At 42.7% G+C, this 27,337-nt stretch overlaps 1 protein-coding gene across 3 annotated transcripts in view; it reads left to right on the top strand.

Annotated features, from left to right (window-relative positions):
* Window positions 1-13,500, top strand: part of LOC138246278 (CD82 antigen-like) — a 173,781-nt gene extending 160,281 nt beyond the window's left edge. For all 3 annotated transcript variants that reach the window (XM_069200716.1, XM_069200717.1, XM_069200718.1), the window contains exon 9: window positions 8,003-13,500. In XM_069200716.1, the coding sequence (XP_069056817.1) occupies window positions 8,003-8,077 (75 nt within the window). In that variant the 3' untranslated portion in view covers window positions 8,078-13,500. The remainder of the gene's footprint in view (window positions 1-8,002) is intronic.
* Window positions 13,501-27,337: the final 13,837 nt, after the last annotated feature.

Below are 27,337 nucleotides of genomic sequence, written 5' to 3'. Positions count from 1 at the left end.
TTTCAGAGCAGGCAGTGGCCCTATGAACCACTGCCTACTCTGAAAAAACCGAAACCAAATGGTTTCCGAATTTTTTCTTTTTGCATCTCGTTTTCCTTTAAAGAAAACGGGCTGCAAAAAGAAAAAAAACAACTGCTTTATTCAAAAAGCAGTCACGGACATGGTGGTCTGCTGTCTCCAGCAGGCCACCATCCCTGTGAGTGCATGGACTCGCTATGGGGTCGCAAACTGCGACCCACCTCATTAATATTAATCAGGTGCGTCTTTGCGACCCCATAGCGAGTCGCAGAAGGTGTCTGAGACACCTTTCTGCATGCACGTTTGCGAGTTGCAATTTGCGAGTCGCTATGACTCGCAAATTGCAAGCCGCAAAAGAATACTTACCTACATCTGGCCCTATGTGATTGTCATTTTTTGTTAAAACAGGTTAATGGATGAGATGGTGTCCAGCTGGGATAGTGTATATATGGGTTGGATGTGGATTTATGGTAAACTAGTATGGCTGAGAGGGTCCATTCATTTAAATGACCCATTAGTGAGCTTTTCCAAATGTATGAGGGTGTGTAGTTGAGGCAGTATCTGCGTGAAAAGTATATGTTTCTGCGATGGTCTGTAGTTTGGGTGGTCAAGTTTCTGCGTGATACGGTCAGTACAAAACATTTGCGTTTGAGCAGAACTAAGAAAATGAAGTCTGCAGTTAACAGAGGGAAATTGTGGATGGTGTAGTTTGTAATTGAGATGGCATATGTTAGCAGAAGCGGAATGATGAAGGGACAGTGGATTAAAAGGTATTTGAGCTGGTTTTTGATTGACGTTGCCCCCTAGTTAAGACACTTATTTGTTGTGATGGCTATAGGAGTGTTCAGATCTCTAGCTGAGATCATTTGTGACTGAGAGGTTTGTAGCTGAGATGGTCTCAAGCTGAAACACAGAGCCAGGGTTTGAGAATTTGTACTGTTTAAATGGATTCTCTGTACGAATATCATTGAGCTGATATGTGGCAGTCTCTAGTTAAGAATGTCTGTGTTTTGGTTTTAAGAGAAGGTCTATGGCTGTGGGGAATACTGGTTTAAGAATGTCTTCAGCTGAGGAAATCTATATTTTAGAGTATCTTAAGTCAACTGAGTCTGTGCCTGCAGTGGAACTAGTTTTGCAGTCTCTGTTTGACAGGATCTGTAGTTCAGAAGCTCTGTGTGTCCGATGGTCTGTGGTTTGCATGAAATGAGTCTGAGATGATCTTTGATTTCAAAGGCTTGTGTTTGAAAAGGACTTTATTTGAAACAGTCTCTATTTGAGAAACTTGGCATATGATGTTTGTGGTTGGCAGGAACAATAATTAAGATGCTTTGCATTTCAGAAGTTCTGAGTTTGAGATGGTTTGAGATAAAGATGGGGAATAGTTTAGGTAGACTGGTTGAGAGGATCTATGGTTCAGAAGTATGGTAAATAAGATGCAACTGGTCTGTGGTTGAGATGATCTGTGACTAAGTCGGACCTTAGTAGAGATGCTCTGTGTTTAAGAAGCTAACTGGCTGAAGGTCATCCCTGTTTAAGAGAGTGAATGCGAAGGGTTAAGAGATGGACTTGGCATGGCATTTCATATTTCTGTAGATCCAAGTTTGTGGTTGAGAAAGCAGCTCAGTTGTTGGGAATGTCTTCAGTTGAGGTAGTTTGTGATTGAGGTGGAATGTGGTTTAAAAAAGTGGTCTTTGTGTGAGTTGGTCTGTAGTTCAAAAGGTTTTTGGTGGGACTATGGTTAAGAAGGCATGTGGTTGAAAAGGCCTGTGGTGGTGGTACTATCGATGGTCTGGCTGACATTACCAATATTAGAGATGATCTGTGGGGAGCAGTTCAATGCCAGAGAAAGCTGATAAGGATTGAGGTTGAGAGGGTCTCTGGTTGAGAAGCTGGTATCATTGTTTTAAACAATTTGTTAATTAAACTATATGTATACAGCTCTAAATGGTCTTACTGAAAGATAACTAGGGTTGAGGTTGTATGTGCTTGAGAATGTATGGCTGAAATGGTCTGTGACCACTAACGTCTCTTGTTGAAAATGTCTTTGTTATATATGGGTCTGTAGAATGATTGTGGGTGAGATAATCTGTGCTTTAACGTGTATGGGAGACAAGGTATATAATTGAAAGGGTCTGTAGTTGAGATGCTCTGAGAGTGCAACAAACTCTTTAAGAGAGACTGAAAGGGTCAAGATTGACATGGCCTTAGTACATAAGACTGTACATAAGACTGTGTCTGAAATCAGGAACATCAGTGCATGGAATGATCTGAGGAGAGCCTAAGAAGGTCTAGAATTTCATTTGTGATCAAGGAGGGTTGTAGCTGAGATGATCTGTGACTGAAATAGTCTGAGGTTAGGATGGCAGCGTTTATGGTTGTGATGGTTTGTGATACCGAAGGTCTATGGCTGAGAAGATCCACGTGTGACTTGGTCTGTGGTTAAAGTTTACTGTGATTGAGGGTTTGTAGAAGACCAGGGGCCTGATGTAGACCTCAGTGGATGGAATACTCTGTCACAAATGTGATGTCTATCCCTTCTGAAGTATTATGATCTCCATAGGATATAGTAGGGTTGTAATAGGGTGGACGGGATAGCCATCATGTTTGTGACAGAGTTTTCCCCTACACCAAGATCTAAATGAGGGCCCACATTTGGTCACAAAAAAGGTCTCCAATTCACAAGGACTGTGTTTGAGAATGTATAAAGTTGAGATAATCTTTTAGAGACTGAACTAGTGATTGTTCGAGTACGGACATGTATATGTTTCCTATTGTAGTCTTGATCATCTCTAGGCACTGACTGAGGAGCTGCATGGTGGTAATAATCATCTACTAAGAGAAAAAACTTTCTAATGGCTAGAGGAAGTCTAGTGCTCCTTGGTGTAGACACCTTTAGATCCCACCCATGCCTAACCGCCATGTGCTCATAGCTGCCAGATCCAGTTTCCCTTTCCTCATTCCTTCAGCCAGACTTCAAGCTCAGCTCGTCACATGTATTAAAGCACAATGGCCTCCAGATACTGTTTGATGTTGCAAGGATGTTGGTAATTTGCAGTGGAGGGTTTGTATTCTACAGTGTTATTTTCTGTGATATGGTAAACAGGTCAGTGTGATTATTTCAGGCTGCATTCTCTACATTAGAGTGGGACAAATATAGGATGGAGATTGTAGTTGGGGTGCCCTGAACATGAAAATATTGCATTTATTCCAGTGTGGAACAAGGAGGTGGAATGTTCTGTAATGAGATGGAAATATTTGAGTGGAATGATTCTGCCCCCTCCCAACACCTCCTTTGGTGGTCAGAGTATAAATCAAGAAGGAGCAAAAACAGCGGCAGTTCAGCCATGGTACACCAGTGTCTACATTTGAAATGTTAGGGACAGGGTGCACAGCATGCAAAACGCTTTTCTTCTTCAAGAAAAGATCCATTTAGTAAGCATTTTAGCAAGGTACTTTATTCATTCATTGTTAATTTGGGTAAATACAAACTTTCTGAAACCATATGACTGAGAGCTATGTAAAACACTTACTATAAAAACAAATAATCAGAATAGTTAAAACACACAAGTAAAATATATACAACTATAAAGAGTTCTTAGGGCAAAAGGGAAAGTTAAGAGCTAGGCTTGCAATTCTATGTAAAACTGGAAACCTCTACTATAATAGCCTTCAGGCAAGTATGCTTTTTGGAAACTCTTGATATTTCGAGATGCAGAAAAGTTCCAGAGTAGTCGTCTCAAAAGTATGAGAGTTTAGAAGCCAAATAGACTGGTTGTTTCGAAATCTAAACATAATATTCTGCTTAATTGAAGTTACATTGTGGGGTCATAGGACGTGTGGTTCTCCTCCTGTACCTATACAACGAGAGAAGCAGCCGAGTTTAAATCACCTTCAACAGGTAATAAGGCACACTTTGGTAGCCCACCATGAACTACTATCTCCTATCAAACAAGGGCCTGGACCATACCATGAAAATTGTCCGGCGAAAAAAAGGGTTTCTACTGTCTCATAAGGCATAGTTAACATTGAGCAAACGATATATTTTTTTCAGCATGTGGGCCTGCAAAGACAAAAAGTCTGTTTTGGACTGATTTTATTTCAGAAAAGCTGCTTTCATGTATTCTTGAATCATTGTGAGGCGACTCCATAGACAACTTTCTCCTCGGATTACACTCCAAGATCGAACTGTGCACCATCAGTATACTGATGCATACACACAGTACAGATGGCTGCTAGATATTTCAGCATCTCCCTGTACATTTTGAAAATACTAAGTGACACAATGGAGCACATTTCACACGTGGGTGAAGGGGGTGTGGAGGGGTCGTTGAAATCCCCAGAAAGTATTGAATGAGGGCAGAGAAAAACAATGCAAAGCCATGTGGGAAATCCATCACCATGCGCAGACATACAACCCCATGATCAACAGCATAGAGAAAGTGTCCCATCACCAAACAAAACCCATAGTGGTAAGGTGGTTATTAGAACTTCCTAAAGCTCCAACATCATTGCCTTCTCAATGATTATCCTAAGAAAAGATGGGGCTAGTAATGGATATTGTTAAATTTGGTTTCATCAAAACGTATTGTTTTCAAGAAAAGAAATCAACCTCATGTTCAGTAGATGGGGCAAAACATCAGAAGACAATATGTGACTGACACTTTGCAGTAAAGCATCAGAGGAAAATATTTAAAAATGTAACCGAGATGATCCGAGTTAGATGTACTCTTGCAAGAGTGCATTAGAGCAACGAAGAGTGAACAGATTACAATTGTTCTAAGTATGAGCAGTCTAAGACTAGAAAAGGGGAATCACAGTGGCACCTAATGATATAGATATTTTCTTTCAGTATTGTGTTGAGTGAATATTCATGTCCTCATTCAAATGAAAATTAACAGAAACGCCAAGCACTGATTGTGTGAGTGTTTTATAAATCAAGTTACAATACAGTTTCATGGGCACTGTGCATGGCTAGTCTGGTCAACAAGTGAGGACAATTTCGAGCTTGAGTTAAGAAGGACGAAGCACAGCAATATTATTTTTCAGTCAAAAGGAGAGTTGAGGGAGGAAACTGATGCAATCTAAGCACATGTTTTATATATATGCGAAATAACAAAGTGATTGTCCTTGAACTGCGAGCGATGCAGTGTTGCTTCATGACCCATTGTGTCTATTACACACACATTGTTCAGTGTTCTTATATCAATGAGGGGGAGATGAAAGGCATGCTTATTGTTATGTAAAGAAAACTTCAAAGATGAGATATAATCTTACGCATGCCCTGGACAATATCTTCACATCTGTTGTTTCATAATTGGTCAAAAAAAACATAGAATTTTTTAATCATCTGACAGCATCTTTCATATTCTTAAGAAATGGATATATGGCACTCTCAAAAACTTAAGATGCGCTCACACAGGCCAAAAGGCTTCCTCTCAAACTGGACAAACTATTGCACGGTGAATAATGGTGCCATGGGGCCTGGCCACGGTTGTATGATGGAACAACGCATGCACCAATCATGCATGCCTGAACAATGCGTTCGGAACAACGACCGCGTTCTTACCATGAATGCCTTTACCACGCATGCCTTTACAATTATTTTTTGTTGTAAAGGCATGTGTTAAACGGAAGACGTGGTAGTAGCATGCCACCCCCTGCCCTAAAAACACAACCACGCATACCCTCCACCCGCCCTAAAAACACTATGGTCCCTAAAAACAAAAGTACCCCTACACCCCCACCCACCCGGAGCCTTAAAACCGACCCCACCCGCCCTAAAAACACCCACCCCCCCACTCGCTCTAAAATCAAGATTACTCCTACCCCCATCCCACCCCTAAAAAAAAAAAAGAATTCCTACCCCAACCCCCTCACCCCACCACTAAAAACAAAACTACCCTGACCCCCACCCCTAAAAACAAAACTACCCTGACCACCCACCCCGCAAACAAAACTACCCCAACTCCTGCCACCCCTACCCCCTAAAAAGAAAACTACCTAATTCCCCCACCCACCCTGAGCCCTAAAACCTTCCCGACCCCTCCACCCTAAAAACAGACCCCCATTCCCCCCCAAAACTACCCCCACCCCTGCCACTAACAAACCTACCCCCCACCCGACCCTAAAAACATAATTACCCTGACCCCCACCCCTAAAATCAAAACTACCCTGCCACCCCTGCCACCCCGCCCCTAAGTACAAAACTACCCTGCCCCCACTCCCCCCTAAAAACCAAACCACCCCAACTCCCCCACCCCTGCCCTAAAAAAAAAAATACCCGACCCCCACCCCCAAAAACAACTACCCCAATACCCCCACCCACCCTGAGCCCTAAAACCTACCCCAACCCCACCCCCAAAAGTAAAACTACCCTGCCCCCCACCCCGCCCCTAGAAACAAAATTACCCGATTTCCTAACCCCCGCCCTTAAAACCAAACTCCCCCGAACCCCACCTTTGCCCCTAAAATCAAAATTACCCCGACCCCCCCTCTCCTGCCCCTTAAAAAGAATAACGCAACCTCCCCACCCCTAAAAACTACCCCTAGCCCCACTTATCTGACCGCGTTCTCTCCCGATGCACTCTCCTTTCTCTGCCTTAACCACGCATGTGCGTTGTTCAGCACATGCATGATTAAGGCAGAGAAACAGGGAGTTGTTGTTAATGCAAGCGTGGTTCCGCTTGCGTTAACAATGTAATCGTTGTTCTGGATGTTTCCCCCTGGCCACAGATGCAAGTCGATCTGGTGGTAAGCGGAGAGTGATTCCATGGAAGAAAACACATGTCCTTTCTAAAAAACAGGCCATTTCATTGCTCGTAGGCAAGGCATGTGAATCATTCATTAAACTGTAATTAAGATTTCGTTGGTGGAAGCACTTTAGTAGGAGCCTGTGCACTTTAGTGGGGGTTTGTCTCGCTGGGTTGAGTTTTAACCGCCCCAAGTGTTTAATCGCTCCATAAAACCTTACATCTTTTTGGTTTCTGGATGAGTAAGAATAGCAGCGTTATTTTGTAATTTAGATGTAGGGGGTAATGGGGTGGCAGTCAGAAATCAGTGGATGGCCCATTATTACAACCTCTTGGTTACATGGCTTCATTTAGAAGTGAGGAAACCTCTGAGTGACAGCCAACTGAGAAACTTGATTTGGAAACTCCTTGCTGGTGACCCATCCACCTCAGGACTGTTGGCTCAACAGCATCAGAAGGACCACACCAGTTAGACCGGGCTTTCAGTTTTCCTGTTCATGACTGCCCTGAAAGGTATGGTTGTCACCAACAGGAAAAATCCAGAGATGTCCCTATTTGATGGGAGAAAACTCTCATCACATCAGAGGCATTTGTTTTTCTTTCAAGAAACAAATCTACTTTCTGAAAAAGAAAACAAGCACATTGCCAAGTAGACCACTGTGTCTGGCATTGGGATACATTTTAATGAAAACTCTGTCCCACAGTGTTGGTTGTAGCACCTTGCATGACAATTCACACTCCCGCATTTCAATATTGCTTAGCCAACAGCTACAAGTCAGGCAGCAGTGAACTCCTACTGTCTTTGATGCTTTGTGGCCAGCCTGGTGAGGCCTAAATGACCTGCTTAATTTTCTTGGCCAAGCCTCTTGGCCGACCTACCCATTCTGAAGCAGAGGATCCTTTTTCTTATCTGCTTATAGTACATCAGATATTGTTTTTCAATAAGAAATAGTTATTCCAATGATACCTGAGACTGTGTTAAGGAGTTTGATGAAACCACAGATGCACTTGATTCAAAAAGCCATTGAAATTAGGCAAACATTTGGTAAATAGGGTATTTGAGCAGGTAAAGCATAGAACCTGTAAGGCACTGACTTAAATGCTTCTTTGAGCTCTAAAGGGCAGTGAGAAGTGTTTTGTTCAATTAATAGAACCTTGATGTAATGTATTTTGTGTTGTGCACTTGAAACGTACTGTGGTTGTAATACTTTTGTCTCTCACTTTCTCCCCTGCAGCTCTTTGTCATGACGTTGTCGATGTGTCTGTGTAGGAATCTTGATCAAGACTACGATAAGCTTGCCCGGTACTAGATGTTTCTTTGCAACAAGCAGGCATGTCAACAGATGAAGGGCAGCTTGTTTTCTTCTGTCTGGACAAAATCACATTTCCCTCACCCCAAGCATCCAAAAGAGCCGACTGTCATGGACTCACACATTACCCCCTTGTATTTAGGGTTTTCTGAGGCTGTTAGGATTCAGTGCCTTCTCTATGCAACCTGACTGGCTGGTAATAGAAATACAACATAAAGGCACATCTCTAGGTGATGATCAACCCAACATAAGGACTCCAAAGAGGTGGGAGTTGAAGGACTTATCCCTTGAGTTCTTAAGCTTTGAGATAATATTAATTTACATCCTCATGAAGTACCACCTTCATGCCTGTCCCCCCTGTGACTTTTGAGGCAATTTCACCAACATTAGCAGAGCCAACCTGAGCTTGGAAAGAAAAAGCAATAGCGTTCATGGAACTCGGACATTTCATTTTCACTTCCAATGGGTTTCATCATTCTAACAGTATTCCAATGACTTAAGGAGGTACGACAACTGTTGGCCTCAAATGCAAGTATTGAAAACTGGAGGTCTGCAGCTAGATACTATCAAGCTCTAAATATCCTCTGAATTCCTGCTGGTCAGGGCCAAGAGCTTGCTGTTCTTAACCCTGTTACTACACTAGGTGTAGACTGTTTGATACCACTTTTATTCTAAGGGCTAAATTGGGGGTTACTTCTGAATCCCTCAAACTTAATCCTCAAATTGCACTGTTGCTCATGCTGTCTTCCCGACCTTGGTTATGATCAAATTGATGAGTCTGCACCTTTCCAGATGTAGTTTTTAACAGGTGACAAAGGAAACCGGTTATGTTTTAGATACATTATGGGATCACACAGCCAGCTGCTTCTTTCAAGCTAATCCCACTTACCACACAGCTAGGAACCAGGAAACAGCTAAATAAATGCAGCCACCACACAGAAACATGTTCTGTGCAATCTGCTTTACAGCAAAGCCAGGTACAAGGATACAGCATATCAGCTTTCAGCTATGGCTGACGGACAAGAGCATTTTCATTGTAATGAACAGATTTCTTCTTCCTCAAGTTCTGACAGCCCAATGTAACTATTTGGACTCTTGTTGGGTCACCACCTACAAGAACTAGCTTGTCAGCCAAAATAAAATCTACTCAAGATTCCAGTGCTGTTCAGGAAACAAAAATTTCTTTCATGACTTTTAGGTTGTGTTTGTACTACCATGGACCGGCTAAGAGCAACACCTCCCTCCCTTTGTGTGCAGTGCTAAACTGCCACTCTCCGCATGCAAACTCTTAAATGTCCTTTATAGTAAGGTCAGCACACATTGTATTCAAAACCATGCTTCAATCTCTTTGGCATGTGGTGTATCGTAAAAAGTGGGTGTACGTGCTCATTTGATGAAAGAGGTGTTTTTTTTTTTACCATGTAAGCCATGGTAATTGTCACGGGGCTGTAGCTTTGTGGTAAAGATGTAGAGATGTGGAATCTTGAATTGCAACATTTAAGTTCTCTCTGCTTCACTGAGGTCCTAGATGTTTCTGAACATCATCATCATCATCATCTTTGTAACCTCCAGTACTGTGTTCAGTTTGTTTTATTTTCCAGGAGTAGCGCATCTTAAAGGTAACTGGAACCTAACTTGAATGTCTCTCTGTCTGACTGCCCAGCAAACACACTATACATATAAACATTACATTTGGCTTTAGTATGGGGCCTCATTGGACCTCTAATTGGACCTTTTTAAACAAAAAAGCAAGTGGGCATTTAAATGAGTTGGTCTGAAATGTGCTCATGTTTGTGTCTTCAGCAGGATTTGCCACTGTGTGCATCTACCAGCAGCCAATGTCTCGGGGACATATGTGTCTGCTGCCCTTAACATGCATGAGTTTTCTCTTTATAGAAGTGCATTGGGGGCCAATATTTCTCCCAGAGCTCCAACGATCCCCTAACTATCCGGATAAGAGGCAGCTCTGTGACTGTGAATGCAAAGAGTGATTCCCAAGGGTCAATGCCTCCACCCACCACAGGAGCTCTGTACAATCTGTCATGTAGCTGTTCTGCACACCTTGCTTGGCTTCTATACTAGATCCTCGGTGAAGGAGACTGGAGTTGTGTGAACCTTTATTTGTAATTATGTATTATTTTTAATGTGTTTTCTTGATTAATGTACCTAGCAGTGTTATAGCAGATGTGTACAACAGGTATAAACGAATGAAAGGGAGTCCTTATCTCTGGAGACTTGTATAAAGATTGTGGAGCGCATTTGTCTCTGCTTTTTGAAATTGTGATGAAAGAAACCAAGATAGGAAAATGCTTACTGTGGCAACACTTCCTCTTGGCATCTCTGTGGCTACAGGCATCTCTTCTAGATACAAGAATATTGCCATGCATACGTTCTAGAATACTTCACTCTAGGCATGCATGCCCCATGCTACTAAGACTTTCTATTGATATGCAGCATGCTCAAGGCTTCTTATAGACATTGATGGAATTTTAGACTCTTGATGTGCATGCCTCCAGCCTTCCACTCCCATTCATGGTAGTTCCTATTCACATACTTGGAAATATAGAATTTCCGCTGACATGTATGGTGCTCTAGTTTTCAAACTACTATGCCAGGTACTGTAGATTTCCCATTAACATGCATGACAATCTAAGTTCTCTGTTTGACATACAAATGGATTCTGGATGGATTTCTAATGACACACACTAGACTGAGGGCCTGATTTAGATCTTGACGGTGTCTGCAGTGGTCCCGAGCTCATGTGCAGTGACCCCCCACATACACAGGCAATGCAGGTTCCCTACCTTTGTGTCCAGTGATGGGGGGTTGTGTTTTCTCTGTGGTCCAGTGGCAGAAGCGACAGAGGGTGTTGTCCAGTTGTGTCCAGTCAGAAACAGAAGTAGAATGAAGAAAGAAAGGTGAATTTTCACCCCCTTTCCCCTCCTATCCACAACGTCAGAAAGGGAGGTTGGACTACTACAATTTGCTTCATAGTAAGGCACTTCTAAATCTGCACGGCAGTGAGTGTGGCAGGAGTCCTGCCACTAGCCACTATTTCCTATGGCGTTGTTGCTGTGGATGGGAACCACAAAATCTAAATTTGGCAGGCAGACCGCCCAGCCGGCAGCCGGGGTTTTTGTTAAAAAAGTGGCAGAAGACCAGTTACCTCCAAGAACTAAATCAGGCTCTCTGTCTTCACATTTGCTTGCGTCACACTCTACATTTCCCATTGAATTGCAGGGAGTTCAGGCCTTCTTTACACTCAAGAAACATGCATGGACATAGAAGCCAACAGTGGATCTGAAGCACAAAAAGATGATATTGGCATTCTAGAGATAAAGGCCATGTATGCTGTTATTAACTCAACGGATGTAATCTCATCCAATTCAGAAAAGACCTAACCCAAAACATCCACATACCTGCCATTCTGTCCCCAGAGTGGCTTCACCTTTTGTTGGTGATTCAAAGCGTGGAAACATTTTCTCCCTGTGGAAATAATGCATTTGTTTTTAGGTATATATCACCAGCATGAGAGATTTCCACCTTCTATATTGACAAACCAGGGCACTATTCTTATTTCCCTTACAGAGAGACAGTTTATGTCACAAGTGGATTTTGTCGCAATAGAGAAACTTTCACAAAAAGACTCAACGGTGCAATTACTACACAGAAACTTTGGAACAATCATTTACACTATGTGATCACAACAAAGTGTCCTGAAATACTTTTTCAATATTAAAATTGTGTAAAAAAAATAGGCTCTGGTTAGAGCTAAGGTTAGTTTCATTTTTAGTTTAAAGTTTAAAGTTAGCATTAGTGGGAGGTCTTGGGTTAGAGGATGGTAATAAAGGTTAATGTTAGTTTCAGTGCTAGTGTAAACTTGGATTTAGTGGTAGAATGGGAGTGAGGTTTAGAGTTAGAGTTAGTTTCAGCGTTAGTGCAAGTTTAGATTTAGCGTGAGGGCGAAAGTTACGGTTAGTTTCAGTTTCAGTGTAACCTTTAGAGTTAGTGTTAGGATCAGAAAAAGGGTTAGAGTCAGGGTTAGTAACAGTGTTAGATTAGATTTAGTGTGAGGGCTGCAGGGAGGCAGAGTTGTAACTAAAGTTAGTGTTTGAGACTCAAAGTGAGTTTGGGTGAGGGTAGTTTAAGCCACTGTTGTTTACGAGAAATTCATCGTAACCATTTCATTGCTGCAAACGAAGTAATTTTTGTAGCGGAATTAGTTGGGGGATTTTTCCTATTGTAGAATTTATTTGTAATGTTTTTTTTCTAATAACATTGTTCCGCTAGCTCACAGAGTGTGCTGGTCAGATCATGTGACAAAGCTCTGGCCACGCGGGTTGTCATCTTTCTTTATTGCACACGTTCCTGAGTTGTCCTGTGTGCATTATACAAGTGATGAATAACGATAACAACCTTCTCTGTAGAGACTGCGTTTAGTCCGTTCTTTATACCACAGAGCAGAGCTTGTTGTCAGGGAAAGAGAAACCTGTCCTAACTAATCAAGTGACAGTGGTTCCTCAAGGTCACGTTTCTCCAAATTACAAAACTGTACATTGTCAAGATTTTAAATGGCTCATGCCTCTTTTCCTGAGGACTTCTGTGCTTGAATGTCTCTTTCTGGGGATAATTTCTAAATACCTCTTAGAACTGTCTGCAAACTAAGGGAAACTTTACCAAGTTTCTACCCATATACCATCATTAATCTTTTTGATAAGTGCTCATTTCTATCCATTGTTTAGAAGTCTTCTTTAGAAGGAACTCTGTTGGGCATGCCGCGGAGAAAGCTATAAAATGTTTACTAGTTTCATACGGCCTTTTCCTTGATAGACATTTCTTTAAAGTTCCACATGCAATGAAAAGAATTTGGGAGGCCAAGTCACGTCCCAGTGAGATATGGGAGGTATTCTGACTGCTTCTAAAGATGCCTTCTACACCTGCTCAGGCGAGTAGCCAGTGGTAGTCTGGCCTATATTCTGGCAGTCCGTATGATTTAATTATACATAGGGTTAAAATACGAGAGGTGGAAGCCATGCCATTATTTTATACTTAAATGTGAAGCACTTTGGGATGAACTTTGTTATATTGAGCTGCACAAAAAAATGTAAATAAAAGCACCCTACAGTTGTATGAATGCGTTGTAATAACAGGTGTTGTTGACTCTCCGAATTCAACATTCCAACGTATAAATTGGAGCTGCACAGTCATTTTTGCAATAGGCGCATTGACCCACTGAGCTATCTCCCCAAAACCGTTAAAATAATTCCATTGCATTGTTTGTGAGTGGGACTCCGGGGGAAGCATAAGGGGAATGAAGGGAGTACAAAAATAAGTACTTTTTATATGTTTTTATAATGCCTTTAAAATGTTTTGCATGTGATGTGATAAAATAATAAAATAGATTAAAGGATACTGGAGCCTTGCTTTTCCAAATCTTTTTTATTTTGCAAAGATGAAGATCGTGGGATGGTAAAGGGTGATGATTGCCCGGTATGTACATTATTTATCACAAAAAACGTCCCTCTTTGGCAGTTCTCAATTTGTAAAACAATTAGTGCATGGTCCCAAAGGCTTGCTCAGAAGCCCACAGCTAGTGTCATCAAAGGTCGGGGTACTGAACACCAGGCTGTATAGTCTCAAATCCATCTCATGCCTCTGCATATCACCACCATACACTTCATGTCTCTTTTCCTCACACTTGCAGGTTCTTTTACAGCCCCGCCTTTTCCTTTTGTCACAGTTTTCACATTTTGTCTTCCTCTATCTTTCCCCTTTTGTGTTTTTCTCTCGCTTGTTCTGGATCAAAGCCTGTTGAGGAAAAATAAGTGCAGTTCTTAAAAAGTATTGCTGGTGGTCCTAACCAGCAGCTCAAATTAAGCACTGCTTTTGAGGCTGCTCTATGAGATGCTCAGAGCGGAGTGAGAGATAGTACTCTGTGTCTCTGGGCCGAATTGATCAGATTGCAAATGCAGACTCCAGACCCCATAATTCCTGGCCTGAAAACACCTGAGCTGGATTTATTAGTGGAGCTGCGGGACTGTGAACCCCATAGATGCTGCACCAAGCCCCATCTGCATCCTCAGTGAAAGTTCTCCCAGCTTTGTCTAAACCCACTGTAAAAAATGAGAGTCTGCCTGATTATTTATTGATTCCAATCCTAGCCAGGCTACCAAATGGTACTCCCCTCCAAAAGTCTAACCAAAGAGAAGATTATAGGACCTGATTTAGATTAAGGTGGGAGTTGCAAACCCTCTCAAGATTTGTACAGTTTTGCCTTGATATGATGATGACACTTAAATACATCAGTGGTATACATACAGGTGAGCTCATGTTTCAGGAGAGGCCTTCATGAATTCAAGAGCCAACAAATAACAGAGGCAAGAATATACAATTTGTACAGTTCGAGGAAGAAAGGACTGCTCGTCAGCGGGTATAAAAGGGAGGCTCAAAAGCCACAGTGAAGGAGGAGAGGAGATCAGACATGCACTCAAAGAAAATAGAATAGGTGCTGCTAACATTTTCAATAGCAGGAGCTACTTTTGTTCATTGAAAACCCTCCCGAGCTGCTAATAATATTAGTGTTACGATAGTGACCACATCAGACAAGGTTACAGGGTAGGGTTGGCAACAGTGTTCTGTTTGGTAGACCTCGACATGAGCAGTACAAACAACTATAGTTGCAATGCCCAGGGAAACAAGGTCATATATTATTATTAGTGCTGAGTCTTCCTGACAACAAATAATTCATAACTCAAATAAATAAATAAGTTTTGGAATGTCAACCATTTTTCTCCAAACTCACCTTACGTTTTCAAAATGTACATATTTTCGTTTCAAATACACTCTCAGTTGTGGAATGCATATATTGATCCCCAAAAAATGCTTCTAATTCAGAAAGCTGGCTGGACACAGGAGAGGTACTCACACGGCCGGCTTTTGGGTGGTGCGAGCGGTGCGGCCGCACTAGGCGCTGACCTCACGGGGGCGCTGTGTTTAGCAATTACTTCGGAAACTTGCGATTTAAAAGCACCTGCTGAAAAGTTTCTTGTGCGTCCAGCCTTCAAGAAACAATTAAAATGTCCAGCTACCTCTTGTGATTAATGTTTCTGCTTAGGAGAGAGATGAGAGTTTTGCCTAGTGGCAGCTTTGACTCAACATAAAGTGGCGTAGAGGGTTAATATGCCTGATGCAAAGAACAGAACTATGTAGCATATTTAAGAAAAGCGCCACTTTTCTTGCACTCCTTGGCACCCTCCTAACACCACCATGTGTGCGTCATATTTAAAATACGGCGCACCATGGCGGAAGTTAGGGGACTAGTGTCAGAATTTTTTATGCTAGTCCTGCGCTTTGCAGGATTAGCATAAAAAATGTTGACGCTAATCCTGCAAAGCACCCAGAGGCCCATTGTAACCAATGGAAGCCTCAGGCGTTAAAAGTGCCGGAAAAGAATGACGCAAAGGAAACTGTCAGATTTCTTTGCAGCATTTTTTTTGGCCCCCCTAATGGGGGATGTCCCCCTTGCATACATTATGCCTGCCACAGGCATAATGTCACGCAATGGTTTACAAAGTAGCGCAATGCATGCATTGAGCCACTTTGTAGATATGGTGCAGTGTTTTTTGCCTTCTAACGCACATTAGCTTTAAAAAAATGACACTAATTTGGTGTTAGAATGGCACTAGGGGCTGTTAAGTATGCCCTTATGGGGCATATTTGAAAAAAGTGGTGCTGCACACAGTGCTGCTCCATTTTTCTTGCTCCAATTAGCGCTCCCCTAATGCCACCATGTGTGCGCTGAATTTAAAATACTGCGCACCTTGGCGGTAGTTAAGGAACTAGTGTCAGAATTTTTTACGCTAGTCCGGAGCTTTGCAGAGTCAGCATAAAAATTTTGATGCTAATCCTGCAAAGCACCTATAGGCCCATTGTAACCAACAGAAGCCTCCTTTTAATGCCTTTTCTGAGCAGGCGTTAAAAGTGCTGGAAAGAAATGACGCAAATAAATGTGTCAGATTTCTTTGTGCCATTTTTTTTGCCCCCCCTAACGTTGGAATGCCACCTTTGCATACATTATGCCTGGTGCAGTGAGTGAAACCGAGGAGCAGGTCATGGGGTAGGGGGCGCCAAAATAAACTGTCACACAGGGCGCCACCAGTCCTAAAGCTGGCCCTGGCTACTCACAGGTAGCTGGAAAGCTACCAGCAGCTCACGAGATACTCGTTGGAGAAGCCTGGACTAGAGGTTTAGGAATAGCGAATGGAAGGATTTCTTTTTAATTAAAAAAGTGGTAATGTATGGTGCCTCCTTCCAGCATGAGTCAGGGGAGCAATATCTTGTAACGTTAATTGGCTTCATCCAGTTCCTGATGTGTGGCAGCTTTGCTGCTGGTAATCATTCCCTCTTCAGCCCTTCCCCATTATGATTATTCCCACTTCAGCTCTTTTCCATCACAATCATTATGCCCTTAGACCTTCCCGATCACAACCATTCCTGCTTCAACCCTTCCCCATCATAATCATTCTCACTTCAGCCCTTACTTATCACAGTCATTCCAGCTTCAGCGCTTTTGCATCATGTTCATTCCTGCATCAGCTCTTCGTCATCACAATCATTCCCACTTTCAACCTTCCCCATCACAATCACTCCCGTGTTAGCCCTTCCATCACACTGGAGGCTCCATCAGCAAAGATCACAATAAATATTGCTGACTGAGCTGTGGGTGACAGCAACAGTCCTTCAGCACCTCCCTCCTGAAGAGGCCCATGTAGGCAAATGTACTAATGGTCTTTAACTTTTGGCAATATCTGTGCATTCACTGGTGTCTCTGTCACAAGACACCAAGGGCAGGATATCTTCACATCAACCCAAAACCTGCTTGTATTCCATCTTGATTGGGCCCAGAAAGACCTCATCCCTTGCCTCTCCAGGCACAGAGCACGGACTGGATCATTTTGGCATCTATGTTCTACGTTCAGCCACCTGGGATAAACTCTCCAAAACACTGCAAGCAGTCCACCTGACCTTCTTCGGGGATCATGTCAAGTACTTGGTGTTCACCACAAGCCAATTACTAAAAGAAAAGCGAGAGCCTACTAGTGCAGGTTCTCTTACTAACTGTTCTGTGAAGAATGCTGTGACAGACTCAGAAGTAAAGCAGCACTATATAAAAAACCTTAAATAAATTCCTATAACACACCCATACAAAAACCAACATACCAGTGACCAGGATAGTTTAGGGGATGCACATAGCTTAACTTCTAATTAAATGTTTTGATGAAGTGCGGTTTCATGAGGTATATATAATTAAAATCTTTGTTGCTCTTTCCAAATTCTTCTTTACACCAGTCTCTTTGAACTCTTACAGATAAAATTCTCTTCAGATGGCCTAAAAGGAACAGGGATGGAGTTGATTATAGACTGTCGAGAGTAGGGGAGAAGCAGACTTGAGAGAGAGGGAAGTGCAAGAGGGAAGTGGTCAGAAGAGAGAGAAGAGGTGGTAGAAATGAATGAGAGAGCAGAAGGGAAAAATAAATCAGACAGCGATAAAGGAGGGGTGTACTTTTTTTAATTTTACCCAAGGGTGGTGTAAGTAACTTCACAGCCACATATTCCACCTAACGTGGACAGGTCGCAGGTAGTCAGTAGATCTTTGTGCCTCTGATGGATGTCAAAGGGCGGAGCCTCTTGAAAATTACATGGTTGAGTCTCAGCTATTGTGCCTACCTGCTGTCTTACGTCACAGCGGGGAGAAACAATGACCACATACCCTCCTTTATCCACTCCCCAGACGCCAATCCTCAGACTTCCAGCAGTGGGAAAAGGGGAGGAGTGTATGGCTTGGACGTAAAATACAAATGGCTGCTGCTTCCTGTACTGGACAGCAGTGGGAACATGGCTGCTACAGAACAGGACCACTCATTTTCAGATATGTTTGTTAAGAAACGTTATCAGATTATCACTTAGCGAAGATGATGGTTTATTTTAAAATAAAATGTGTGAAGTTGCTGAACATAATGATTCTCAACTTTGCACAGCTGTAGGATAAAGTGAGAGTGGTAAACAGAGTGAAAAGAAGCCCAGCGGGCCATGAAATGAGCCGGTAAGTTTATTACTAGTCAGCGAAACGTCTTTGCAGCAACCACTGACAAAAGAACCCGCACATAGAACATTTCAACTCTATACACCCCCCTTCATTCACAAACAAAAACTGAATGGATAAAAAGTAAACATTAAAAATGAACTAGAATGAAAATACACAACAAATGATACAGAAATGTCAGACCTTATGACAATCTAATAGAACAAAAAGTGAATATCATAATATCGTCAGCAAAAACATTCTGCAATCCTTGAACATTTCAGGACTTGACCTTGTCCTAACCGATATTGTCCTATTGGTACCTTTATCATCAAAACTAACAGCAGTTTGTACCCCCATTTTCCTGTTGACATACTTAGTTTTGGTTTTGGGCACTATTGAAAGAAAACACTTATTCCACTTTTTTCTGTGTTCTAGCACCACTACATGGTCCTTCACTTCTTTCATACTGCAAGTGCAGAACATTATGACAAACCCTTGTGGACAGTACCAAGGGGCATATTTAAGATCGCCATAGCGCCTCCTTGCGCCACATTAGCATAATTATTTATTACAATAATGTGGCCCAACGAGGCCAAAATCCCCGTGCCATATTTACAAAGTGGTGCAATGCTCGCATTGCGCCACTTTGTTACCCTTTGAAGGCTGACTGCCACGGGCACCCAAAAAAAAAATTGGATGTTTGTTTGAATATGTTTGTTTATTCACATGTGATGGGGCCACGGGGACCAAGATATGAGTGAGGCAATGCCACAACACCCTGATGCAGAAACCACCCTGGGTAAATGTTGGCGATCTACCCAAATGTTAGAGTTTAAATCTCTTAGGTCCACACAAAGTCTCATAGACTTCTCAGCTTTACACCCTAGTACTATGGGGGGGGCAACCATTCTGAGCCTTCGATAAGTTCAATTATGCCTAGCAAACAGAGTATTTCTAATTTGAGTCTCAAGTCCTCACGCAAACCCTAATGCATTGTGTATTTTGTGAGCCACAGCCCCTGCTTCATGTTTCAAAATTATGCAATGATGGAAACCTTTAAGCTTTCCCAATTTCTCACTAATGCCCTGATTTGTACTTTTTTTGCACCGCAATACCCTCAATTTTTGATGCAAATTCTGCACAAACTTACCAAATACAACTGTATTTTGTAAGTTTGTGCCGATTTTGTGTCAATAAATGATGGTAATGTGGCACAAAAAAAGTATACATCAGGGCCTAAATACCTCAGGCTAATCCTTGATCCACTCCTGAGCTTTTATATGACTTACCCGACTTAAACTGGGGAGACCCGGCAATAGTTGTGCACAAACCCTCCCCTTCAATCTTTGTTTAGATACTACCATGTCAGGATGATTGGGGTCTAAAATAATTCCCAGTTCCCCTTGCTCATCCCAACCCAATCAATTCTTCCCATCCTTGACAATATGTTCTTGCCCCACAGCATATTTTTCATCAAATTGCAAATTAGCATCAACTTTACCTTCAATCTCCATTCTTTTGCCCTATATGCAAAACGTTTTTATGTGAGATTAATGTACAACAATGTCCCAATTTCTAAAGTCTCTCATATTATTGTGAAGGGAGAACCAGAATCTGCTAAGAACTTTATATCCCTATTATTCAAAGAAACTACACAAGATGTGACTTTCCTCTTTCGTGAACCCTCTATGGATGATATTTCCATGATTCCACTCCCTTCCTGGCTTGTTGAAGATAACATTATTGTAACATTTTTATCCTCATCTGAGTCAACAAAATCTTCCTCAATACTTTTGACTGCCTGCAAAGGAGCGCCTCTTTTGTTCAGAATTTGTGTTGCACATGCCTGCTAAGTGTCCTTTCTTGCCACACTTAAAACAGGTTTGATAGTTGTAGAAAATCTGGCATTTCCTAGAAGAAACTCACTGCCACAGCGGAAACATGCGGTGTCATACCTCTCAGTCGTTTCAGTCTTAGACTTGGTTGGTAAGAATTCCAGATTATAGTGACTACTAGTTCCAGCTCCTTTTGTGGGTTGCTTTGCATTGTGCTTCATATTCAAATATTTCACTTCAGAGGTTTTAACACATTAATTCATTTCTTTCATGCAAATTTGAAAATGCTGAGTGCTGCTAGCTAACTTCAGAGCTGTCTCTAAGTCTGGGTCTTTGGTGGATAAACGTTTTACTTGTACTTTCTTGCTACTGGTTTGTTCAATCAATTGATCACGGATAATCTCATCTCTGAATTGTCTATCTCTGCATGTAGCAGCAAGTGTTCTGAGTGCGACAACAACATCTTCAATTGACTCCCCAGAAATTTGGGAGAGTTGAAGGAATTTATGATGTTCTAGTACTATGTATGGGTTTTCATGGATTACATCTTTTAGCCATGTGTTGATAATAGATGCATATTCATCAACCACTGTTGAAGAATCACCATCCTCTCCTCCAAAAGTGAAGACACTAACTCATGTTTTCAGAATATTTCTGCCTTCTGAACCCAAATTATATATTAAAAGCTCCCTTTTCTTTTTAGACATAAATGGGTCTCCATCAATTGACTCTATGTAGGCTTCAAAAGTTTCTTTCCACTGTTGCCAGTTCAATGGAGGACTTCCTGGTACTTACAGAAATGGTGCTAGTGCTAATTTTATTTCCATGGCGTGTCCGACATGGATCAGTTGCTGCCTCACACTGTTTCACTAGCTACCTTATTTTAAAAGTAATGTCACTGTGTATTATTGTACTCTTTAGGTGTGCCTGTCACCAGCTGCTAATGCAGGCTAGACTTACAAGTGTACAATAATCTTAATCTGATTGTTTTTAAATGTTCCTAATGTACACGTGTGCTTGTCCTCTTAAATACTGATATCATTCTAGCAATACTCAAATTCTGGTGTGCCTGTCACCGAAGAAGAGTGCAGGCTTGCTGTATTTTGAACTATAAAAAGGATTTAGTTAATTTATCCCAATCAAATATGGCCGCCGAGTTGCACATGCGAAGCGTGTGCTTCTGAAGGAAGTGGAGCTCACTTTAATAACATGTGTTCATTTTCTCCTCATCAAATATGACCACCATGTTTCACAAGCAATGCATGTGTTTCTGAAGGCAATAGAGCTCACTTTGGGAAGATTTCCCAAACTCTGAAAATGGCTGCCAGGCATGCGCATTAACGGGCTTCCTCAAATTCCTCAGTGTGTGAGGTTCTTTTTCTATGGTACTTTGGACTTGTTAGCGTGTCTGACTTTAATAAGTAAACTTATAAGGGGACGCGAATAGGTCGATAAACCTTTTGACTTGCAATTAAGATGTTCTTACCATAGCTCCAGTACATAATCAATCATCAATACACAATGATCAATAATCATTACCAATCAATAAAATCGATAATCAATGGAGTCAGTAATTGTCACGCACCATGACCTTTCAGTCATGAATAACCACACCTTTATTAAAAGTTTAGAATGTTTATTTCCCTATATTAACAATGCTAAGGTCATGTAAATTAATCTCAAAATCAAATGAAACACATACAGATCCAACACTTGCCGTCCAAAGCAGCGGAAGAAACGTAATCTAATCAAAGCTCGAACCACAACACATTCTAAGGTTATGGTGCAAATCAGTAACAAGATCAACTGTGTGAGCGAGATAACACATGAAGTTTAGCAGAGAATTTCAGCAAACATTGTTCCCTGTTATCGTAATTCAATTAGTGCAAATCCTTAACTAACATCAGATTAGCATCAGCATGTTAGGCTTCATGCAAAACAATTTAGTAACACAAATTTGGAAAACATCTAACTATGGTCCTAACAAAACAGCGCAGTTGGTACCTAGAACGAAAAAGCAAATATGCATGATAATCACAGTTTGTATATACCTATACTCAGAGTGCATCGGCAAAGCAGAATCAGTCTTTGTACTCAGGACATCAGTTGATCAGCAAGGCATCAGGGTTCAGCATCAGAGTTCAGGAAGGGCAAAGCCTTTAAGCATTAAAGCTAAGCACGTCTCTTGTCAAGATGCATTAGAAAGGGGTAACCTCTTGGTCAGGAAAAATGGGCAGTAATGCGGTCTTCTCTCTGTGGAGTCTTCTTAAGTCAAAACTGTGAAAACTACCCCCCCCAAAATCCCTATTGGCCAGTTAATCGTATGTTTGCACTCTGTCCAATAAAACTAAAATTCCAAATCTACGACTCCTAATATTACTCCGTTCACATGTCGTTGATTGGTTTGTATTGCGATGTCATCATCCGGTTAGTCAGGTAACAATATTGTTGCAGCTTCTACTCATGTCAGTATATTTATTGCTCTTGTCCTAGGAAAGTTGGTCTCACACACATTCCATATAAAATGTTGCATTAGCAGGAACATCATCTAGCAGTCGGTTCACACGAGAAGCTTCCATTATGAGCACATTTAAACAATGCAATAGGAATTCACAGTTTATGCGCCGGATTTGCGTCGTTTTTTTTTCTCGCAAATTCGACGCAAAACGAACTCCATATTTATACTTTGGCGTTAGACGCATCTAGCACCAAAGTTCATGGAGTTTGCGTCATTTTTTAGCGTGGACACCTTCCTTGCGTTAATGATATGCAAGGTAGGCATTCCCGTCTAAAAAATGACTCCGAGGCATGTGCGCCGTATTTATACTCCCGGGCAAAAATGACGCCCGGGAGTGGGCGGGTCAAAAAAAATGACGTCCAGCCGCTTTTGCGTCATTTTTTAGCGCCTGGTCAGGGCAGGCGTTAAGGGACCTGTGGGCTCGGAAGGAGCCCAGAGGTGCCCTCCCATGCCCCCAGGGACACCCCCTGCCACCCTTGCCCACCCCAGGAGGACGCCCAAGGATGGAGGGACCCACCCCTGGGACATTAAGGTAAGTGCTGGTAAGTATTTTTTTTTTTGTGGCATAGGGGGGCCTGATTTGTGCCCCCCTACATGCCACTATGCCCAATGACCATGGCCATGGGACATAAGTCCCCTGGGCATGGCCATTGGGCTAGGGGGCATGACTCCTGTCTTTGCTAAGACAGGAGTCATTTCAATGGGGGTTGGGAGTCTAAAAAAATGGCGCAAATCGGGTTGAGGCGAAAATTTTGCCTCAGCCTGACTTGCCCCATTTTTTTACGCCCAAGCTCCATTTTCCCCTACGCCGGCACTGCCTGGTGTAAGTCATTTTTTTTCACGCACACCAGGCAGCTCCGCCGGCTAACGCCGGCTAAAGTCATTGAATAAATATGGCGCCTGCATGGCGCTTCAGAATGGCGTTAACTTTTTTGACGCACAACTGCGTTGGCGCAGTTGTGCGTCGAAAAGTATAAATATGGCCCTAACTTTCTCTGGAACAGCCATTTTATTAACCCCTTGATCGCCATGGACGTAAACATTACATCCTTTTACCGGCCCTCGGGATGCGCTAGCACTCCCCTGAGGGCTGTCCCCCCACCCCACAAGCCAGGGCTGGAAGGGGGATCGCTTCCCCTTCAACCCCCGACTCCCCTAGTGACGTCTGCTGACCTCATCAGAGGTTACCTCCCATTGTGCTGGAAGCATGCTTCCAGCGCGATTGCAGAAGAGAAATGCTCAGCATTTCTCTTCCGCTCGGGAGGAGGGGGCCAGCAGATGCATGAAAGGAAAGGAAAGGCCTTTCCTTTCATGTCTCTGCAAGCATTTCTGCTGCCCTATTGTGATGCGATTGGGCAGCAGAAATGCCCACTAGACACCAGGATTTTTTGTTTTGTTTGGAAATGGACATAAAGGGAGCGGCCCCTTGGGCAAGGGCCGCTCCCCAGGGGGGCAAAGAGGGGGCAGAAAACCCCTAGAAAGCAGGGATCATTTTTTTTCTTTTATGTGTAGGGAGAGACCCCTTCGGCAAGGGTCACTCCCTGGGGGGCCAAATAGTTTTTAGGCCATTTCTGCCAGAAACCACTAGACACCAGGGATTTTTTTTTACTTTGAAATAGACATGAGGGGACGGGTCCCTTGGGCAAGGGCCGCTCCCCACGGGGGCAAATAATTTGTAGGCCATTTCTGCCCCCCTGGCCGATCAGCAAAAACCCCTTGACACCAGGGATATATTTTTTTTCTTTTATGTGTCGGGAGCGACCCCTTCGGCAGCGGTTGCTCCCTGGGGGGCCAAATTGTTTTTAGGCCATTTCTGCCCCCCTTGGAGGCAGATTGGCCTAATATAATTAGGCCGATCTGCCTCCGGGGGAGCAGAAACCTCTAGACACCAGGGATATATATAAATATTTTTATTTACTTTATGTTTTCATGTATGGGGAACGAAGCCCTAGGCAAGGGTCGCTCCCCGGGGGACAACTTGTATTTAGGCCATTTCTGCCCCCCTTGGGGGCAGATCAGCCTATTTTTGTTAGGCCAATCTGCCCCCAAGGGGGGGGGCAGAAACCACTAGACACCAGGGATTGGTGTGTGTGTATGTGTGTTTTGTTTGGGAGGGGGGTCTGCCCCTTGGGCAAGGGTCGCTCCCCATGGAGGCACATTACTGTTGGCCATATCTGCCCCCCTTGGGGGCAGATTGGCCTATTTTTGGAAGATCCACCTGCCCCCAAGGGGGACAGAAAGCCCACCAGAGACCAGGAAAGATTTATTTTTCAAAATAAGAGGGTGGTGGTATGGCCATACCCCCGCCCCAAATAGATGGGGCCAAAGTTGTTCTGCTCACCAGTGGGCAGACGGGGCAATTACCCCCGATCCACACCCCGGAGGGGCAGAAAGTCTACTAGAGGGCATGGAATAAAAAATAATAATAATAATAATAATAATGGGGTGGTGGCTACCAACAAGTATGGGCCTGGTTATGCCCCTACCCCAACTGAAGGCGGTAACAGTCTTTCAGCTCTCCCCACACACTAAAACATCTTATCCCACAGTAAGCAAGAAGACATTTGATTATTTCAGGTTTTGGTTTTACATTTGGGCCATGAGAGCTTGGTAACTTTTTTGACTTTGGGACGCTGCCATGTAGGAAAATCCACAAGACACAGACACATCTAAAAACTAAACATCTGGTTGATTCCAGGGTGGTGTGCTTCACATGCACCCCGCACCATTTTCTTACCCACAATGCCCTGCAAACCTCCAACTTTGCTGGAAATCACACATTTTTCCCACATTTGTGTGATGCCACCTTCCGGAATCTGCAGGAATCCACAAAATTCCTACCACCCAACATTGTCTCATCTATACCAATAAAAATTCTACTGCACTTGTCAGCCTAAAAATGTATATTTTCAAACTGCCCTTTTGGACCAGCTTTGGTTCTCCCTCAATTTTGACATGTTTTTGGCTCTTCCCTGTCACAGGCACTTGGCCCACCTTCACAAGTGAGGTATAATTTTTACCGGGAGACTGAGGGGAACGTTGGGTGGTAGGAAATTTGTCCTGGTGTGGGGATCCCACACAGAAATGTGGGAAAAAGTGATTTTTCAGCTAAATTTGAGGTTTGCTGAGGATTATGGGTAAGAAATCATTGGGGGATTCACGCAAGTCACACCTCCCTGGACTCCCTCAGGTGTCTAGTTTTCAGAAATGTCTAGGTTTGGTAGGTTTCCCTAGATGGCTGCTGAGCCCAAGACCAAAAAGGCAGGTGCCCCCCCCCCCAAAAAAAAAATACAGGTAGTTTTGTATTTGATAATTTTGATGTGTCCAGATAGTGTTTTGGGGCATTTCCTGTTGCAGGCGCTAGGCCTACCCACACAAGTGAGGTACCATTTTTATTGGGAGACTTGGGGGGAATGCTGGGTGGACGGAAATTTTGAGCTCCTCTCAGATACCAGAACTTTCTGTCACCAAAATGAGAGGAAAAAATATTTTTTTGGGCCAAATTTTGAGGTTTGCAAAGGATTCTGGGTAACAGAACCTGGTCAAAGCCCCACAAGTCACTCCATCCTGGATTCCCCTAGGTGTCTAGTTTTCAAAAATGCGCAGGTTTGGTAGGTTTCCCTAAGTGCCGGCTAAGCTAGAGGCCAAAATCCACAGCTAGGCACTTTGTAAAAAACAGCTCTGTTTTCTTTGTGAAAATGTGATGTGTCCACGTTGTGTTTTGGGGCATTTCCTTTCGCGGGAGCTAGGCCTACCCACACACGTGAGGTACCATTTTTATCAGGAGACTTGGGGGAACACTGGGTGGAAGGAAATTTGTGGCCCCTTTCAGATTCCAGAACTTCCTGTCACCGAAATGAGAGGAAAAAGTGTTTTTTTGGCTAAAGTTTGAGGTTTGCAAAGGATTCTGGGTAACAGAACCTCGTCAGAGCCCCACAAGTCACCCCATCTTGGATTCCCCTAGGTGTCTAGTTTTAAAAAATGCACAGGTTTGATAGGTTTGCCTTGGTGCCAGCTGACCTAGAGGCCAAAATCTACAGCTAGGCACTTTGCAAAGAACATGTCAGATTTCAATGTAAAAAAGTGATGTGTCCATTCTGTGTTTCCTGTCGCGAGCAGTAGGCCTAACCACACATGTGAGGTACCATTTTTATCGGGAGACTTGGGGGAACACAGAATAGCAAAACAAGTGTTATTGCCCCTTTCTCTAAATTTATTCCTTCCAAATGTAAGACAGTGTGTAAAAAATATGTCTATTTGAAAAATGGCCTGTAATTCACATGGTAGTATGGGCAATTCAGAGATGTGCAAATAACCACTGCTTCGCAACACCTTATCTTGTGCCCATTTTGGAAATACGAAGGTTGTCTCTATACCTTTTTTTCACTTTTTATATTTCAGCAAATTAATTGGTGTATTCCCAGTATAAAATGAAAACCCATTGCAAGGTGCAGCTCATTTATTGGCTCCAGGGTACCTAGGGTTCTTGATAAACCTACAAACCCTATATAAACCCACAACCAGAAGAGTCCAGCAGACGTAACTGTATATTGCTTTAAAAAATCTGACATCGCAGGAAAAAGTTACAGAGTAAAACGTGGCGAAAAATGGCTGTTTTTGTTCACCTCAATTTCAATATTCTTTTATTTCAGCTGTTCTTTTCTGTAGGAAACACTTGTAGGATCTACACAAATTACCCCTTGCTGAATTCAGAATTTTGTCTACTTTGTTGAAATGTTTTGCTTTCTGTGATCCAGCAATGGTTTCTCACCCATTTCTGTCACTAACAAGAAGAAGGCTGAAAGCACAAAAAATAGTAAAAA

This window comes from Pleurodeles waltl, chromosome 7 (assembly GCF_031143425.1).
Source record: "Pleurodeles waltl isolate 20211129_DDA chromosome 7, aPleWal1.hap1.20221129, whole genome shotgun sequence".
Classification (NCBI taxonomy): domain Eukaryota; kingdom Metazoa; phylum Chordata; class Amphibia; order Caudata; family Salamandridae; genus Pleurodeles; species Pleurodeles waltl.
The sequence above is the reverse complement of the archived record's forward strand: the minus strand, read 5'-3'. Positions and strand labels throughout refer to the sequence as shown.